We start from the raw sequence: 20,106 nt of genomic DNA, 5'->3' as shown, positions 1-20,106 counted from the left end.
ATCTCAACTGAGGTGCCAAAGTAGTTCTGGTGAATCAAGCAGATCCTTGCCAAGTCTAGAAGTGTCGACAAAGAGGTGGAACTATGAGAAGTCGCCAAGGACAGTTGCTAAGAAACCATCCCCATCTGTGAGCTGTAGTTGTCATGGGAACCAAGTAAACACAGGGACCAGCTGAGAGTTATCTTCAATGCCTTAACTTACTAAGTGGGTCTGCGCCACAGTTTCTTAGCCCTTGCCATGAAATGATAACTTTTAGGAGATAAATTTGGCCTGACTTTCCAAGGGATGCAAGTTATTTCATGCACCTCGATTAGCTGCTCAGGACAAATCCAGATGCAATGGCTCTCATGACTGTGTGTGTGTGTGTGTGTGTGTGTGTGTGTGTGTGTGTGTGTGTGTGAAGCAGCCATGCCAGATTGCATTAGAGCAGTGGTGTTTGGGAGAGACTTAACCTTCTCCCCACTTGAAATTGTCCCCTGCTTCTGAAGCTGCCATGAGATTCCCTAAGGACGAAACATGTACAGCTATTGAGCCTGCCTTTATTCTGCAACGAGGCTTACACCAGTTTTTAGGGGAGGGGTGCTTTTCATTCAGGTTATATCCCCTGGCCCTGCTGCCCTGATCCAATTCACCTATCTCTGATGGATGCTTTAAATGGAAAGCATTAGAAGATTCAGTCACATGGGGCTTGCCCCCAATCTCAAACACACTATATGGAAGCACTGGTGGAGCTTCATTCTCCGGCACTGGGGGGGGGGAGAGCAGGCGCGGTGGGGCTGGCATGCGTTCTGGGAGTGTGGCGCGCTGCCCGTAGGGGTGTGGTGCGCATTCTGGGGGCATGGCGCACTGCCTGTAGGGGCGTGACACACATTCTGGGGGCGGGGCGCCCAGCGCAGGCGGAGGGACAGCCGCCATGGTGCCCTTGGGATCGCACTGCCCGGGGCAGAGCGCCCCATCGCCCCTCCCTTCCTGCGCCCCTGTATGGAAGTCAAATACAGTTCCAAATCTGGTCTTCACTGGGCTGTTTTGAAGAGTTCCTTCAAGCATTCTGGTACTAAATAATAATAATAATAATAATAATAATAATAATAATAATAATAATAATAATAATAATTTATTATTTATACCCCGCCCATCTGGCTGGGTTTCCCCAGCCACTCTGGGCGGCTTCCAACAGAAAATTAAAACACAACAATCTATTAAACATTAAAAGCCTCCCTGAACAGGGCTGCCTTCAGATGTCTTCTAAAAGTCTAGTAGTTGTTTTCCTCTTTGACATCTGTTGGGAGGGCGTTCCACAGGGCAGGCGCCACCACCGAGAAGTCCCTCTGCCTAGTTCCCTGCAACTTGGCATCTCGCAACGAGGGAACCGCCAGAAGGCCCTCGGTGCTGGACCTCAGTGTCCGGGCAGAATGATGGAGGTGGAGACGCTCCTTCAGGTATACTGGACCGAGGCCATTTAGGGCTTTAAAGGTAAGCACCAACACTTTGAATTGTGCTCGGAAACGTACTGGGAGCCAATGTAGATCTTTCAAGACCGGTGTTATGTGGTCTCGGCGGCCGCTCCCAGTCACCTGTCTAGCTGCCGCATTCTGGATTAGTTGTAGTTTCCGAGTCACCTTCAAGGGTAGCCCCACGCAGAGCGCATTGCAGTAGTCCAAGCAGGAGATAACCAGAGCATGCACCACTCTTGTGAGACAGTCCGCAGGCAGGGAGGGTCTCAGCCTGCGTACCAGATGGAGCTGATAGACAGCTGCCCTGGACACAGAATTGACCTGCGCCTCCATGGACAGCTGTGAGTCCAAAATGACTCCCAGGCTGCGCACCTGGTCTTTCAGGGGCACAGTTACCCCGTTCAGAACCAGGGAATCCTCCACACCTGCCCACCTCTCGAGTGTGTATGCATGGTGTCAGAATTGTGCCATTCCGGCTACATAAGCTACAGTACTCACACAGTAGAATATCAGAAATAGCCTGACATTTGATAAATCTTGAATAGATTGGGCTATGGCGAACTTTATATAACTGAGACGCGTGCTTTCATATCTGAAGGGGTTAGCACATATTCATTGCACTGCATGTACACATGCTGAAAAACTGCACCCAATTACAGCTCTCTGCCTCACATATATGATGAAAGGCTATTGTAGCTCTTGAAATGTGGCAGTGCACATATGCAATCCTATGCACTGTGCTTGCCGGCAAGGCCAACTGTTGAATTCAGTAGGAATAGCGTGTGTGGGTTAAGAAATCCCCGTTTCATTGGCTTCTTTTTTTAAAAAAGTCTTTTCCCATGGGATTCTCAGTGCAATCTTCATTGAGGGGGGGGGAGTCCTGTTTAATTAGTCCATCTTGCCATTTGTATGTCTGATGCAAGATTGCATCAAGGTCTGTGTAGAAAGCCACTGAGCAGCTGCATTGTCTTCCAGCACGTACACTCTCTAGTGCTGGCAAAATATGTACCTAGGCCCTAATTGGCTGAAGCAAAATCACCGCTTCTGTGCAAAACCTACCCTTCTTATAGTATAAAAACTGGTCTTTGACCTGGGTCTAACTGCCCCCATTCAGATGAAGGATAGTGAACTGCAACAGCCAAGTGTGCCTGGGTGAAGCTTGCTGGTGGGGGTCTGTGACCCTTAATGGTGGGTATTAGGGTGAGGCAAGCTAGCTTTGTATTCCTATATTCTGCACTCGAATTCCCCAAAGGTGTCTTCACTTTGTTAGCCTTTCTTAACTGTCTTTATTGGTGAGTGGTTCTAATGTTTAGAATTTCCTTCACTTCGGTGTGGCTTATTGAAGTAAGCTTGGCTCCTTAATCGCACACTGCTGAGAAATAACAAAAAGGCCACTTGACCCGAGAGTTTTATTCCATTACCAATTACAAAAAGAGAAACAGGGAAAAAAACCATAGTGTTCAATTAGAAAACTAAAAAAATTATAAAAACTACGGACTTCGCATTTCCCCAGCCCTTGATCTTTGTCAGGAATAATTAAGAACCCAAACCTCGGTGCATGAATCACCGCAGCAGACTGATATTGCTTTGCTTATGCCTTATGGCGTTTCCACTCTGAAATTTTAAGCTCCGGCGGGGCACGCCGAAACCACTCTGACCAAGATCCATCATAGATGGCCACATCTGGTGTGCCACAGAGGTATGCCGCCAGGGCAATGTGGCAGGCCGTGACCCCCTTGCGGCATGTGGCAATCAGTGGCTTTGAGAGATCCACTTTCTTCTCCTGGAACATGCTCCGGATCTCTTCCGTGCTCTTCTCAAACCCTTCTTCCGTCAAGAAATTGAAAAAAGGCATGTTCAGAGTGTGGGGGATGTGGCCTGGTTCAAGCCCTAGAATAGAAGGGAGAGAGAAAAGAGCCTCCATTTAGATATGGTGGCAAAATAAACCAATGCGTACATCTTAAAGTTGATGGAGGCAAAGTATCTCAAGAAAAGGTTAGAGAAAGGGTTTGAAAAGGCTATTACAGAAGGAAGGAAGGAAGGAAGGAAGGAAGGAAGGAAGGAAGGAAGGAAGGAAGGAAGGAAGGAAGGAAGCCACCTGCAATTATGTAAAATAAAGTTTATGTAAAATAAAGTTTAAAGATCAAACAACAACAACAATTTATTATTTATACCCCGCCCATCTGGGTGGGTATAAACTACTTCTGATACAAAACAGTTATAATCTGGGACACATCTACAAAACGTGCATTAAGTGATGATCAAGGTAAATGTATTTAGCCATAAATATTCACAAACAGCACTGACTCAGTAAAACTGAACTGGGAGATCAAGAAAGAACCTTCAATTATTTTGTTTGGTCTGCATTTCTAAGTGAACCAGCCTGATCTGCACTTCCCAGACTAATATGTGAATTGGAATGTTGTTACCCTTTGGTTTTGCACTTCTCTGAATTTTGCAATGCAATTCTCAAGCAACATTGCAAAATTGTACTTTTCTTTAATCACTACTTGAATCAACATAAGCTACTTTGGGTTGCTTTAGGTTGCCCTGGGCAAAATAAAGGGACTATGAAATTCAATAAATAGTAATAATAATAATAATAATAATAATATCATGGACAGGACAAATTGATAATACTATACATTTTGAGTATGGTAAAAGTGTTTTTCTCATATTTATATTTAGAATGGAAACCACTGGTATGCAAATTTTGATAGCATGGAAATAATTTAAAAGAAAGGATATTCAGAGTTTAGAGTTTGGGTTTGCAACACTCCACCTGTACTGGAAGTGCTCACTGTCTCACAAATTCCAGAAGTGTCGTGGCTGGTTTTGATAACCTGATGGTAAGGAACAGGCACTCTGCACATGATCAAATGCAATGTCTTAATTGTTGTGTGAAATATCCAGTAACTTAAATGTTTGTAGGCTAAGCTTCGCTAAACTCTGGCTGGGATGACTGCCCAATTGCCACAGATTTAGGATGGGTTCATGTGAAAAATCTGAATAAACCACTAGGCGGCCTGCTCATTTTGTGTATTTTCGTACGTATGATGGATAATTTATTTGACATATCCTGGCAGGCCCGTCTTAACCACATCCAGTGCCGTGGTGCAAAGGTCCCTCCGGTGCCCCCTCCCTTCCCAAAATTTAGCCTGGGGCAGAGGGCGCCGTTGGGGAGGGAGGGAAACGAAGACAGAAGCCGCCACCGCTGCGGGGGCTGGAAGATGGCAGTTGGGATGGGGAGGAGGAGGCGGAGGCGGCAGCAGCAGCTTGGAGAGGTTCTTTGGCGGGAAGGAGGGCAAGGCACCGAGCGGTGGCGAGGACGAGCAGGAGAAGACACTGTTGAGCAGGCTGTGTGCCGACAGCCCAGTGGCGAGGCGGGAGGACTCCTCTCAGCCCGAGGTGCCTCAAGGAGCTGCTGCTGCTGCTGCCACCCTCTCCTACTCCTGGGCTGCCGCGAGGGGCTGCTCCTCGCATGCTCACGCTGAGGTGGTGGGAGAAGAGTTAGCGAGAGGGGAGGGAGGGAGACGCCGCCGACGCCGCTTTTTATTCCGGTGCTGCTGCTGTGGTGCCGACGGGAGCTCACCCTTCCCTCCCTCAGGCACCTCGCCGGCACAAGAGGCGGCTGCTGCTGTTGCTGCTGTTGCCTCGGCGCAGCGCGGCTGTCTGGCAGGTGCAGCGTGGCGCCCCCTGGTGGCCGGGCGCCCTGGCGCATTGCGCCACACAGCCTTGCCTTAGGGCCGGCCCTGTATCCTGGGCAACCTAATTACCAGCTAGCTCACATGCCATTTACAGGTGCTTCCATTGAGGTGATAAGCCACAATCTCACTGTTTGGGTAGAATTATATTTCTCAAATTTGCCTTAAATAACATGCATATACTGAGCACATGTGAGGATGGTGGTTGGTAGAGAAAGCAAATTCCCTTGATTGACTTGTATTGAAAAGGAGGGATTCCTCTGTAGCATATTGAAAGTTGCTGCAGGTAGAGGACACATTTGGAAATCATGTATCATGTCCCACCAAATGAAGAAAAACGCACCAGCCAAGGATGTCAACCACCATTGATAAAGCTTATTGGCTTTGCTGCCTGTCTGGGTCTGCCAGAGCCATGAGACAAGTCACCCAAAATACACAGCTTGGGGTGAACTGTGTTTGGCAGGTCAGCTCAGAACATTTAACCAAGTAATCAAAACATTCACCCAATCCAGTCCAGGCTTCCTTGCCACAGCTGTTCATCCAAATCTCTCCCCCCCCCACCTTCTGAGAAAGTTTAAATCTCGTGGGTCAAGGCTTTATGATGTCAGTGTTGGTCATGACTCAAGTGTCTTACGATGGGACAGCATTTTAGCATCCGCTTGCACTTAGGTAGCACCATAATGTGAAGCTGCAATAAACTATGGCATGCTTGGTTCCCCTCCACCCAGCAAAACACACACACACAAAGTGGAGTGCCATGTTTCTCCGAAAATAAGACACCGTCTTATGTTTATTTTTCCTCAAAAAAACACACTATGGCTTATTTTCAGGGGATGTCTTATTTTTTTCCCTCCTCCTCCTCCTGCCACGGCTGGCATTGCTGCTGCACCTATCACTATGTCTTATTTTCGGGGTATGGCTTATATTCCTTGAATGCTTAAAAATCCTGCTATGGCTTATTTTATGACTACAGTGGAACCTCGGTTTATGAACACCTCTGTTTACGAATTTTTGGTTTACGAACGCCGCGGACCCATCTGGAACGGATTAATCCACTTTCCATTACTTTCAATGGGAAAGTTCACTTCAGTTTATGAACGCTTCAGTTTATGAACAGACTTCCGGAACCAATTGTGTTCATAAACCGAGGTACCACTGTATGTCTAAAAATAGGGGAAACAGGGTAGTTTAGTAATTTTAGACCCTAGATATCATGGTCTTACAGGGGCCCCACTTTTGACTCTGATTGTATGTAATGGTCTTGTGGGGATCCTACTCTTTAGCTCAAGCTTCTTCAACCTTCCAGATGTCTTTGGCCTACAACTCCCATGATCCCTAGCTACCAGGACCAGTGGTCAGGGATGATGGGAATTGTAGTCTCAAAACACCTGAAGGGCCGAGGTTGAGGAAGCTTGCTTTAGATTGCAATATGTGTTGCTTCAAAATGTGGTAGGCCAGAATCTACTGTATTTGGGGGCCCTCCTGCCGCGCTGGTCCCTGGATTTCTGCCCTCCCCACCCACCTGCCCTTGATGGCACCACTGCATTTCTGTCCATGTGCGCGCACACACACGCAGCTCGTGCACATACACTGTACACAAAGAGGAGCGACTGGAACGCTGAACCTGCAGCAATTCTTTTGGAAACGTGCCACGGTTGGTCTCTCTCCACAATTCCAGATGGACATTTTTCGTCTCATTTGATTCTTGATTTGTCTCCTCTGTGCTCTGCAGGAATTGGCTCTGGAACTCATGGCTTCCCCTGGACATCATCTCAACATTAAAGAGCTAAAAATAATAATAAATGAACTGAGTTTTTAATAAAAAAAACAACCCCATCCTTTCCTTATGTCTACTACCGGTATGTTTTGATATTATAGCACATCCAATAGCTTCCTGCTACTCCATCTGCCCAAGCTTTGAATAAAACCAGAAAAGCTGCAGAATATAATAGTAAACAGATCCTCAATGTTTGCCTTCTCAGTAATATCACATAAAAGTTAGGTCCCTGGGACTCTCCACTGGCCATGCCCCCTTCTCAAGTGCTTTTGCTTGGCTGAAAGGTGTCAGGTGGCCAAAATGCAGCTTACTGTACAAACGGAAGAGTTACATCCATCACCCTGCACACCTTGTCTCTGGCCCACCACCAATATGTGGCCTCTGGAAGGTTGCTCCCATTTGACCTGGTGTAAGTGAAGAGTATGCAGAAAGAATCTGGGGCTCCTATCTTTACTAAATGTCCTTCATACAAGCTGCAAGAAGCATGTGTGGGATAAGAACTTCCTACAGTGAAGGACCGGGACTCAGAAAGCCAAAAAAAATCTGCACTCGTCTCCCACAGAGGCTACCCCTATCCAAAATGTTGCATTTTTCAGGTCATGCAGCTGCAGTTAGTACAGGATATAAAAGGGCTATAGCAAGCAGATAATGAGCTGGCAGGGAAAAACTTGCAAACTGACCCTTAATCTGTTCCAAGAAAGATAATAGCTTGTGAACATAGTCATGTGATGACTTCTGCTTCATTGACTATGCAAAAGCATTTCACTGTGTCGACCAAGTTCTTAAAGAAATGGGAGTGCCTGATCATATCATCTGTCTCCTGAGAAATCTCTATGTGGGACAAGAAGCTACAGTTAGAACTGGATATGGGACAACTGATTGGTTCAAAATTGGGAAAGGAGTACGACAAGGTTGTATATTGTCTCCCTGCTTATTTAACTTATATGCAGAATTAACCATGCGAAAGGCTGGACTGGATGAATCCCAAGCCGGAATTAAGATTGCCGGAAGAAATATCAACAACCTCAGATATGCTGATGACACAACCTTGATGGCAGAAAGTGAGGAGGAATTAAAGAACCTTTAAATGAAGGTGAAAGAAGAGAGCGCAAAATATGGTCTGAAGCTCAACATCAAAAAACCCAAGATCATGGCCACTGGTCCCATCACCTCCTGGCAAATAGAAGGGGAAGAAATGGAGGCAGTGAGAGATTTTATTTTCTTGGGTTCCATGATCACTGCAGATGGTGACAGCAGTCACGAAATTAAAAGACGCCTGCTTCTAGGGAGAAAAGCAATGACAAACCTAGACAGCATCTTAAAAAGCAGAGATATCACCTTGCCGACAAAGGTCCATATAGTTAAAGCTATGGTTTTCCCAGTAGTGATGTATGGAAGTGAGAGCTGGACCATAAAGAAGGATGATTGCCGAAGAATTGATACTTTTGAATTATGATGCTGGAGGAGACTCTTGAGAGTCCCATGGACTGCAAGAAGATCAAACCTATCCATTCTGAAGGAAATCAGCCCTGAGTGCTCACTGGAAGGACAGATCGTGAAGCTGAGGCTCCAATACTTTGGCCACCTCATGAGAAGATAAGACTCCCTGGAAAAGACCCTGATGCTGGGAGAGATGGAGGGCACAAGGAGAAGGGGACGACAGAGGACGAGATGGTTGGACTCGATGCCACGAACATGAGTTTGACCAAACTGCGGGAGGCAGTGCAAGACAGGAGTGCCTGGCATGCTCTGGTCCATGGGGTCACGAAGAGTTGGACACGACTAAACAACTAAACAACAACATGTATGTAAGGCTCTCTGAAGCAGGTTGCCTCCCAATGACGAAACATTGCATGAACCTCCCACCCCACATGCAGCTTGTCACACATCCATGCCTATGTGTATTTTACCACGTGTTGCTGGCATCCATCTGCCTCAGAAGACAATGGAGTGTGCCTCTGGGGATGAAGTCAAACTGCTGCATTTGCAGCACCAAAGTGACTTCCCTGGGGCACAAGCCTGGACAGTGTATATGGAGGTCCTGAGCTGCCCAGATAACAAGATGCCCCTCTTGGCCTCATTGATGTGGTCCAAAGGAAAGCAGAGCAATACAATACCATTTTGCACCAACTTGGCTGCGGGAGTTGCCAGAAGGAGGTGTACAAGACTCCATCCAACCATCTTAGGGGACTCCACTCTGGATTTGAGATGGGTTTGCTCCTTAGCCTTTTTTTCTCCTGCAGATGTCCCACAAGGCAGCAGAGGTCCAAGATGAGAGTTTTTCTTCTCCTCGAGAAGCTACCTTCCCCAGGTTGATGAGGCCCATCTGCCCCTCACTTCCCTCTACAGCACGTGCAAAAACCGCCTACTTGACCCTTGGACCCACTATGGTCTTGTCCGTTCAATCTGCTGGAGCTTGTCTTCGCATGCAGGGGAAGTCCCGAACTCACCGAGGGATTGAGATCCATTGGCTAGTCTCACTTGGCTTAGCCGGCCACTGGAAGCCATTTCCCAGGGTGTGGCCGCTGTCACATGCTGACAGCTTCTAGGAGCCACAGGTGATTGCTGACCGCAGGGTAGGGACCAAAGCTTTGGCAAACTGCCCCAGAAGGAGCACAAACCACATGTATGTACAGCTAAATCGCCACATGCATATTCATCTGTATTCAAAGCCAACCACAATGCTGAAGATTATATGAGAAAAACCATTACTAAACTAGCATGAAACTAATATAAGCCTTGTGAACTAGGTAGATTGTGTGTAATCACAGGCTGGGCAGAAGGACTTGGTTTATCACTCAACAAAACAAACCAGGGCTAGGGTCACCACCTGAAATCCCTGGACAGCCACCAAGGCCCCAAAATCTAGGAGGGCCCACCAGTGCTGATCCTCTCACTCAGCCCCCCCCCCTCCCCAAGTCATTCCCCCATCTTGGTTTTACTTAAGGATGGGCTGCTGTGTGCTGCATGCCCACATTTTTAAATGGAAATGTCCTGGGGCATTGTAGAGGATTCAAAATGGTGGGTGGATCTGAGCGGTGCCAGTCTTGATAAGCAGTACAAATGAAAGATATTACACAGTGCATAAATAAAGGGGGGGGGGAATCTAAAGAAACTTGCCATCACCAAGTAGATTACAGGAATGCATGCAAATTCTCTTATCTACATCACCAACCTTCAATTTAAATACTCTTATCTTTTTTGTTGGTGCTTTTGATATATATTTTTTCCTACAGGGAAGTGTTTCCTTCGTAGGAAAACGTGTTAAGAGCTGAGAGATCAGTCCTACAATTTTTCTGCTGGGGATAAAATGCTGGACTGACTGGGGAATAAATGGTTAACTTGGTGCTTATCTCAGGATTCTGTACCATGAGGCTGCCATTCCGACATATGCACAGATGCACACAACTTTCTGCCACTTCTACCCTTTTGGCTTTTGCCCTTTGTCCAGGCTGATCAAAAGTAACAGCTCAGCAATCTCCCATGCATTGCCAGGAAGGGGCAAGAGTATACAAGAATGTGAGGCAGTCATTTCAGACTTTTTGTTTGGACAGGCTGGTTTCTGGACAATGAAGAGGCAAATACTAGTCAAGCCAGTTCTCTGAAATATATAAGGAAGAGCTGCAGAATCATCAAGTTACCGGAGAACCTGTCTTAACTTAACATGCTTCTTATTACGTTCATGCTCCTCCTCCCCATTCTATACTCGCAAAATTATTGGAAACTGTCGGTGGCAAACATAAATGTCAAGAATATAGCTGTTACCAATAGAGATTGTTGGAAATAGACCCAGAGCACAAAAGATAAGTTCATCTGCTGTTTTTCTGGCTACCCATAGTCAATATAACTAACTGCTTTTGCCATATATAGGGGGAGGAGAGGGAATTAGAACTAAAGATCTGCCAACGGGCTATTTTCCAATCATTCCACTCTTCTGATAGATTGTTGGTGGGGAATCCTAAATCTAATTGTGTCCAGACTTTGGAGGATATATAGTTCTGCCAATGTGGACTCCCTATTAGACACCCACTGCGGTCCTGTGCAGGTTTACTCATAAATATCCCGCTTAGCTTTTATGCATGCATGCGCAGGATTGTAGCCCAAGTGTGCAAAGGGGACTAAAGGAATGGATCTACATTAATGGGAAATGAGTGTGGAGAGAGGGTCATATCAGAATGAATGCCAGAAAACACTCCTTTGCAGCTGAAGGTGGTTCCAGATACTGTTCCTACCTTGTGTCCCTGGCTCAGGTTCTGTTCCCCGGTATCTCCCTTCAGATCTGGAATCCACCACTTGGAACCGCTTGGATTCCAGGTTCTCCAACATATCCTCATAGGTCTTCAGGAGCGATCTGTTAAGGCTGGCTTTAAAAACAGCCGGCTCCGGTCTGGTGCTCTCTGATGTCACGGGGTGCCCTTCTTTCACCCAGTTCTTGAACCCCCCATTCAGCACGGAGACAGTTCGGTGCCCAAAGACACGGAACATCCACCAGGCCCGCGGTGCGTAGAAAGTGCCCAGGTCGTCTCCATCGTACACGACGACGTGGGTCTGGTTGCTGATGCCCAGGCGGCCGACGTAGTCCGCAAAGTGCTTCTCGCTGGGAAGCATGACCTCGTAAGGGGATGACTTGTCTTTGCATTCCTCGATGTCGAAAAAGGAGGCTCCGGGGATGTGCCGCTCTCTGAATTCTTTCTGGGCATCTCTCTTGCCACCGGGTTCATACCAGGAGGCATCCAGAACCCGCAGCTCAGGCCCAATCTTATTGGCCCGCACAGCTTCTGCTAGCCATTTGGTGGAGACCAGAGCTCTATACAGCACTTGTTGCACCATGTCAGCTAAGGTGCTTTTGGCTGGATGGAGGCAGACCTCGGCAAGCAGAAGGGAATATGCAGGAGAAAGGGGAGGGTCTCAAACTCACAAGCTCTGGTGTCTGGTTCCCCACCAATAAAGGAGCCAGGGGCGGAGAAACCAGGATGAACTATGTCCATTTGTATGCAGACCCGTCCTTTGAGTGAACACAGGCCCTCCCCCCCCAACAGCTGCCAGTCCCAAAAGTCCTTTTCTCCGTAAACATTTAGTCTGTTTCAAGTACCTGGATCAAGTCCTAGCAGAGAACAAAAAACCTCTCCCAGTTCCTTTCTACACCAGCTGTTACGGGACGTGCTGTAACAAGAAAAAAAATATGTCTGAAGTTCTACAGTAAGTGAGGGTACAAGAGTGTGGTGTGATTGGCTGAACCGGCAGTGGGGCAAAGGGCTAGCCTGAAAGGGGAAACTTACTAGTAAGCTTCCCAAGAAGGCTGAGAATGTGGGGTCCCAAAGGGCAAAGAGGAAAAGTTGAGAGAGAACTCAGGCTATCGATCTGAAACACCCTCCAGCTGTTCAGAACTCTAACCAGATCCGTTACAGGGGCACAGAATGAATGCTTTTGCATTGGAAACTTTTGCTGCCTATGCATGACAGGCCTTTTGGTGCGTATATAGTTGTTCCCAACGAATTTGAGAATTAACCCAGAAGTGAGAGGCAGAGCAAAAAGTTAAAAGTAGCAGACGCTGTTGAGTGTCTTGGCTCTGCTCCAGAGGAACTATCGGGAGGTCTGAAATAAGAACGCTGCAGCCCTAAAGCACACTTACTAGAGAAACGAGGGGGGGACTTTACTTCCAAGAAAGCATATATAAGACACCCGGGTTCCATGGAGTTCAGAGGCTGTGAGAACCCCGATTCCTTTTAAGAACAAGGTGTTGTTTACAGCAGCACACAGTAACGCTTCAAAACTCGCCCAAGTGCACATAGAAAGCCTCTGAACTAAATTCACATGCCCAGGACCTTTAACAAGCAGAAGTGACTACAGTACAGTAATGGACTACTGTATCTTTGTTCCTTGGCACCGCCCATCCCTCCGCCTTCCAGGAGTTCCTCCTTCCTCCTGTCCCTGCCAATGAGAGCGAGATAGCAGGGATTACTCCCCGTTAGTGGATCAGCTGCAATTTCCACAAACGCCGCTTTGTCTGCTTTAAGGAAAAGGGGTTCGATGGGGAGACGGGAGATTTTGATCCCTGTGGTGTAAAACTAGCTGGAAGATCCCGGGCCAATGTACAGCTGGGAACACCCCCTGCAGGCTACTTACCCCCCTTGGCCGCGCTTTAAGAAACTTGGGGCACCCCCAATATATATACAGTATATATATATACGCCTCTTTCTTTTAGGTTCAGCGGCCTGTTGCTGCAGGGAGGCGGCGGGGGGAGCGCGGCTCCTGCTCCCGAGCCGAAAGAGGCTCCCGAGGGTTTCGCGCTTCGCCCAGTCTCCCTTCTCCCTTTTCCAGGGAAGGAAAGCGAGGCCACCTCCGCGGTTCGGTCCCGAAGGGGACCCGGTCTGCTCATCCGGGCCGGAGACGTCGCGCCGGTTTCCCCTCCTTCCCTGCCCCGACTTGGTTTGCCCCGGCAAACTCTTTTCTGCCACTGGTTGGCAAAGTGGGATGTGGCCCTTGTCTCCACCCAAAATGCACGTAACGGCCTAATGGACGGGGAAGGAGGCAGCCCCGGCGGGCGGTAGCGGTGCGGGGCCCTCGGAGCGAGCGCGATCGTCCTCGGCGGGATTTGTCGGAAGGACGAAGAGGTACCTTGGTCGGGGGGGGGGGGGGAGGCGGATCCTGTCGGGGGTGCCTGGCTGAATGGGGCGTGAAGCCGTAAAGGCTTTTGCAGAGAGGGGAGTCCCGCCCCATGTGCTCGGGAGAGGCCGTCGGATCCTGCAAGCCTTTCGCCTGCTCAGGAAGAGACGGGAACGCGGGCGCTCGCCTGGCGGAGCGTCCGAGGAGATCGTAGATTTGTGGAGTTGGAAAGGCACCACCGCGGTCATCTAGTCCAACCCCTTGCGATGCATTACTCATTTTCCCAACGTGGGACTCGAACCCACAACCTTGAGTTTAAGAGTCTCATGCTCTCTACTTACCAGCGGTGTCAACTTGAATAAAATATTGGGGTGGGGGTGGGGACACGCACCAGGGAAGCCCCGCCCCACATCATTGATCACATGGCACGGCACATGCACACTGTTTGAATGGCAATGCCCATCAACCCTAGGAATTGGCTTCTATGCTACCTACTAAGGTATCCCAACTGAGATCACCATCACAATTGTGCAGCTCTTTCCACCAGCTGTACATTGGCCCGGGATCTTCCAGCTAGTTTTACACCACAGGGATCAAAATCTCCTGTCTCCCCATCGTGTTTCTCTGAAAATAAGACACCGTCTTATATTTTTTTTTCCTAAAAAAAAAAACACTATGGCTTATATTAAGGGGATGTCTTTTTTTCCCTCCTCCTCCTGCCATGGCAGGCATTGCTGCTGTGCCTATCACTATGTCTTATTTTCGGGGTATGGCTTATATTCCTTGAATGCTTATGCTATGGCTTATTTTATGACTATGTCTTAAAATAGGAGAAACAGGGTACATACATACACACACACACACACACACACACACACACACACACACACAGTATATATATATATATATATACCCGGTATATATAATCACATACATAAGAATTTCTAAAAATTGCAGGTGTTCGCAGCAGACTATAGAAGAGATATTCTCAACTTCTCTTGCCCACAAGATAAGGTTTAACTTATATTTATTTATATATTTAATGAAAAAAGAATTCCACTTCTTCTTTCCACCTATGTGTTTGATGCCGCTCAAAAAACTGCACAGCAGCTTAACACAACCACCTTTAAATCAATAGTGCCTTTAAAAAAAAGTATATTAATTTATACTGGGACCAAATGTGGCTTTTCTGCAATGATGGAAGGCACTCCAATCACTTTTTTAAAAAAATAAAATCGATTCGCATGTGCCAGATGTGAGTCCTGTTATTTGAAGTTGGTTCAAGGACTAAACCCTTCTGAGCTGTGTCTCAGGTTATGCATTGGTTATTAGGAAGATGTGCCGTGGGAAAACCTGGCTGTCCTAAGTCAGGAAATTGGCTTTTAATGGGGAAGACTGTATGGAGATTTTTTTTTTTTTAGCATCAGGAAGGGTGTGCGTGTGTTCTGCTTAAAGCTTACAGCTTGCTGTGTTGAGGTGGATTTGTGCAACTCAACATGGTCTGCTCTCTGATAGCAATACTGAGTGTGAGACTATTCATGGTTCCTAAAAATTTAGTGAACAAATAGGAAGTAGGTCAATGAGTGTCTACTGCTGTGAACCACAAGTGACAATGTTTACAGCACACATACTCCTTCACCTCTCACAAATAGTCTTTCTGTCTCCTGTATAAAAAAACTTCCGGAGGAGAAAATGGATATGTTTTTCCTGGGCTGCGTGCTCTTTTACTGTATTATCAAAGAAGGTGTTCTGCTGTCCCTTACTAGCCAACCTAAATTTCCCTTTCTCCTTGAACTTAATTCTTATTGACTTCCCTCTCCCAGCATATCTTGCAGACAGCAGTTCACCTAATTCTTTGAGACAACATTTTAGACCGAGCAGATAACTGAAGACTGCTGTAGTGGTCCTTCTAAATCTTTATTTGCTTCCTGCAACTAACCAGGGAAATGTTCCCATGATTCGAGAGAGAGAGTCCTTTCAGGTGTCCAATTTAGCATAAGCTTCTAACCATATTTAATCTACGAAAGAAACAATAGCTCTCTGATTCTGGTAAACACACAAGACAGTGTTCACACAAACTCATTCACCCCCTTGCCATTTTTGTTGCTTTCTACAAGTTGGCGAGTTTGTTGGATCAAGAACACACTGCATCTAACTCAACCACATAATAGGCTAAATTTGTCTTTCTATTTGTCTACATTAAGGTCGGGGAACTTTTAGGTCCAATGGGCCAGTTTTTCTATCTCCACCCACCCCACGGACCCAACTTTGATAGGTGGGTGGGCAGTGCACCTGTCACTCATCTGGTGTCATGATAACGTCAGGTGACTGATAGGTGGGCAGTCCCAACCTCCTGTCACAGTTGACCCGTGGAGGGCCACAGAGACCACAGAGAGAATGCACTGGCAGAGCAGCACCCAGCAGGATTGAACTCAAGTGGTGGGTCCAGTTCTGCCCTCTGCAGGGATCTGCTTCCCCTGTTGGGAACATGCTGGCAAAGCAGCACCCAGAAGCAGTGACACATTTACACCCACCGATCAGCTGACACAACCCAGAACTTATGGACAGGTGGGCATGGTTTGGAGGAAAATGGCTTTGTGGGCCAAATTGGAACTTTGCTGGGCCAAGACTAGCTCATAAGGTGGAGCTCCCCCCCCACACACCATGGGAGGTGAACTCCTCCCTATTCTTGTGGGGATGACAATGTTTGTTGCTTCATCTTCTTTCGCCATAGTGCGGACAGTCCAGCAGAATCCCAGATACCTCCTGAACCCGAACAGGACTTGAGCGCCATGTCTCAGCAGCTTCTCTACCGGGCTCTGGTGTCGGCCAAATGGGTCTCAGAAGCCATCAAATCCCCTCAAGCTGGGCTGGCTGTGCGGCTCCTGGACGCCTCCTGGTACCTCCCCAAAATGAAGCGCAACCCCCGGAGCGAGTTTGAGGAGCGCCACATCCCCGGAGCGTCTTTCTTCGACATTGACCAGTGCAGCGACCGCACTTCGCCGTACGACCACATGCTCCCCGGCCCAGCGGCTTTTGCAGAGTACGTGAGCAAACTGGGGGTTGGCAGCGACTCCCATGTCGTGGTCTATGACGCAAGTGACCAGGGCTCTTTCTCTGCCCCTCGCGTCTGGTGGATGTTCCGGGCCTTTGGGCATGACGCCGTTTCCGTCCTAGATGGCGGGCTGAAGAACTGGCTGCGCGAGGGGCATCCCGTCAGCTCTGGGAAGAGCCGGCCTGTCCCCGCAGAATTCCATGCCTCTCTGGACAGATTGCTAGTGAAAGCCCACGAGGATGTTAAGGAGAACATTGAGGCCCAACGCTTCCAGGTGGTGGATGCTCGGTCAGCTGGGAGGTTCACTGGGACGGAGGCAGAACCTCGGGAAGGTAACACATCTCTTTAGACCTTGAGGACAGAAGAGTTGGCTTCCTTTAGCTCAGCGACTGAGAAGGAAAGAAGCAAGGGAGAGGCATCAGTGCAGGATACGAAGCCTCTAGATCAGGGATGAGGGAAGTGCAGCCCTCCTGATGGACTACAAATCCCATCATCCCTGACCACTGGCAATGCTGGCTGGAACAATTCTTGTTACCATATATACTCGAGTATAAGCCTACTTTTTCAGCACCAAAAATGTGCTGAAAAAGCCACCCTCGGCTTATATTTGAGTGAGGTGGGTGGCAGCGGAGAAAGGCACAGGACTGGGGGTTTGGAGAAGCGCTGCGCTGCGACTCTCCGAATCCCCGTCCTATTTTTGCTCCGTGCAAGGCGGCGGGGAGGGAGAAGCGGCGAGGAAGGGATCCTTCCTCGCCGCTTCTCCCCCCACCCCGCCGCCGACAGCTGGGAAAGGCATAGGATGGTATTTATTTTTATTTTTGAAATTTACCAGTAGGTGCTGCATTTCCCACCCTCAGCTTATACTCGAGTCAATAAGTTTCCCCAGTTTTTTGAGGCTTATATTCGGGTCGGCTTATACTCAAGTATATACAGCATTTATTACATTTATATACCACCACCACCCCACTTCATCAAAGCACCACAGGGTGTTTTGCAACAGACAACACAAATGTCAGGGTGTTAACATAGTATCTGTGCAATATAAAAATTGGAACAGTTATGTAAATACAATTGATATGAAATCCATAACAGAATACATTTTCCTCATGAAATACAGATTCTCGCAACAGCAGGGGAGGAGAAAATCAGCCGCAGGGTATCTAAAATAACAAAAATGTTGCACAAATTCAGAATCTTCTCTCTAGTCAAAGTAGCTCTCCATCCTGGCAGTCCACAGAAAATGGCGGACCCTCCCATCTCTCACCTGGGAGTGCCTCCCTACCTCTCAATCAGGGTCCTTCTGTCACCTATCAGCCACTTTTCTGTGGGTGTGGTCCTTGGCCCCCGATGACATCCCAGAGGGGGGACATCCAGGGGTGATTCCCTATGGATCCCCCCTTTGAGGTGTCTCCCCCTGAAATTTGCCCATCACTGGGCAACCTGCTGTGTGCAGCATCCCTGACTTTTCTCCCCATCCTGAAACACAGCCATAAGGAGCTTAAGTCCAGCAGCATCTGAAGGGACACTTTCCCCACCTCTAAGAACCTCTCTAGGTGCTTTCATTCAAGGCCTGGTCAACCGCTTGATAGGCATGAGTGCAATGTCTTGGTTCTGGAGATCAAGGGGTTTTTTCCTACCTCAAGTCACATGTATTCAATGGATGAGGTCTGTAGGGTTGTACTGGAGAACTTTGTGCCCTCCAGATATCGTTGGGTTAAAATTCCCACCATCCCTGACCATTGGCCATGCTGACCAGGGCTGAAGGGAGTTGGAATCCAACAACATCTGGAGGGTTGCAGACTCTCGATGCAGAAAGATTTACCTTACTGCGCCCGATGCACAGATCTTTGCTGGGGACACTGTAAAAAAACCAAAATTGTTTTCTCAAGTGCTCTGTTGCAAAATGATTCCTGGAACACACTTTAAGCTTAAAGCGTTTCCTCTCCACTTGCTAGCTCAGTGATCAAGCAGGTGCAAGTTTGCAGCTATGTCTCACTGTCTTAGGTGAGATCCTGCTTATATATAGGCCAAGTTCTGCAGAGGATGCTCACACACTGTTGCTCACATGGGTTGATTTAAATGAAGGCGATTTGAATTTCAAGGAAGAAGAAAACGAGCATTGTAAATAGAGTTTCCCATTTTCAAACCAATCTGCTTCTTGAGCAAGTGTGTGTCCTATGTGGTTGGTATAACTGTTTTTTTTTAAATACTTTTTATTTTGTTTTAACTTTCTCCAGGAATTGAACCTGGTCACATCCCTGGCTCGGTGAACATCCCTTTCACTGACTTCCTGACCGAGTCTGGCTTGGAGAAGAGTCCAGAGGACATCCGCAGCTTGTTTCAGGAGAAGAAAGTGGATCTCTCCAAGCCCCTGGTGGCCACTTGCGGTTCAGGGGTCACAGCCTGCCACGTGGCTCTGGGGGCGTATCTGTGTGGCAAGGCTGACGTGGCCATTTATGATGGCGCTTGGGTGGAGTGGTTCATGCGGGCACAGCCTGAGCACATCATCTCACAAGGGAAGGGGAAGAGCCTGTGAGTTTTTGGCCTCTCACCTCAACAAGGGGCAGAAACATTGCCTTGTACAAGGGAAGGGGCTGGCCTTCAAAAATCCTGTCTTAAGATGTTCTTGCCAATGTGTGAAGCATTTCAACAGGAAATATGGGGTTCCGCTGTCCCTTTTTTGGGCATGAATGATGTCCTTTGTTCACTGCTGCTTGTCTGGGTGGAAGAATGCACTGATCATGGTATGGCAAAATAAGGGTTTCAGGTTGCACAAATGAGTTGTGGAAGTCCAGTCACATTGGCCAAACCACAGGAAAGGGTTACTTACGGAATCCAGCGAGCACTTTGACCGTGGCAAATTATTTCATCTGACTACACAGTACCAATCATTTCTCCCTTGTGAACTGAAATCTGTTTTACTTTTTTTAAAAAAAGTGAATTCTGATTTTTTTTAAAATTAAAAGCATCTTAAGGTACTTTAATTGTTCAGTGTGTTTGTTTGTCCTGATGTAGTGGCTTCTAAAGCATTTTGTTCAGGACACCATATGTTGTAGATCACAACTTGAGTTACCACAGGTCTGCCCTTGACCACAGCGGCATAAATATCAGAAGGGCATCGTCACCCATTGAATGAAGCTGCACCCAGGGAAATACACAAGCTTCCTGGCTACACAGAGCTCTTAAATCAGGAATAGGCAAACTCGGCCCTCCAGATGTTTTGGGACTACAATTCCCATCATCCCTGACCACAGGTCCTGTTAGCTAGAGATCATGGGAGTTGTAGTCCCAAAACATCTGGAGGGCTGAGTTTGTCTATGCCTGTCTTAAATCTTTCTGTGGCCAAGGTGGGAAGGTGGTTTGATCATGGAAGGTGTTATAGAAGGGCAGGAGCATCTTATGGTGAGGGAAAACCCTGTAGGTTTCAGGTAACTTGCTATTATCTATCTGGAGATGATCATTAAAAGTCAGTTTCCTAGTTCCACTTTTTGATGAATAAATACAGGTAAG

At 47.6% G+C, this 20,106-nt stretch overlaps 2 protein-coding genes across 3 annotated transcripts; one reads left to right on the top strand and one right to left on the bottom strand.

The window, feature by feature from the left end:
• Window positions 1–2,844: 2,844 nt before the first annotated feature.
• TST (thiosulfate sulfurtransferase) lies at window positions 2,845–11,988 on the bottom strand. The gene is made up of 2 exons (XM_035128099.3): window positions 11,168–11,988; window positions 2,845–3,344 (listed from the first exon to the last, which is right to left on the bottom strand). The coding sequence occupies exons 1-2, from the start codon at window positions 11,763–11,765 to the stop codon at window positions 3,046–3,048; spliced, it is 897 nt and encodes a 298-aa protein (XP_034983990.1). The 5' UTR covers window positions 11,766–11,988; the 3' UTR covers window positions 2,845–3,045.
• A 10-nt stretch (window positions 11,989–11,998) lies between these two features.
• MPST (mercaptopyruvate sulfurtransferase) lies at window positions 11,999–19,574 on the top strand. Of its 2 annotated transcripts, none has more exons than XM_035128097.3 (3): window positions 11,999–12,134; window positions 16,276–16,928; window positions 18,834–19,574. In XM_035128097.3, the coding sequence occupies exons 1-3, from the start codon at window positions 12,118–12,120 to the stop codon at window positions 19,130–19,132; spliced, it is 969 nt and encodes a 322-aa protein (XP_034983988.1). In that variant the 5' UTR covers window positions 11,999–12,117; the 3' UTR covers window positions 19,133–19,574. The 2 variants fall into 2 exon arrangements, with proteins under 2 accessions (XP_034983988.1, XP_034983989.1); XM_035128098.3 differs by lacking the exon at window positions 11,999–12,134 and adding an exon at window positions 13,414–13,549.
• The last annotated feature ends 532 nt before the right edge of the window (window positions 19,575–20,106 follow it).

Source organism: Zootoca vivipara, chromosome 9, assembly GCF_965207765.1.
Source record: "Zootoca vivipara chromosome 9, rZooViv2.hap1.1, whole genome shotgun sequence".
Lineage (NCBI taxonomy): Eukaryota > Metazoa > Chordata > Lepidosauria > Squamata > Lacertidae > Zootoca > Zootoca vivipara.
Note: the sequence above shows the minus strand (reverse complement) of the source record. Positions and strands in the feature narration are given on the sequence as shown.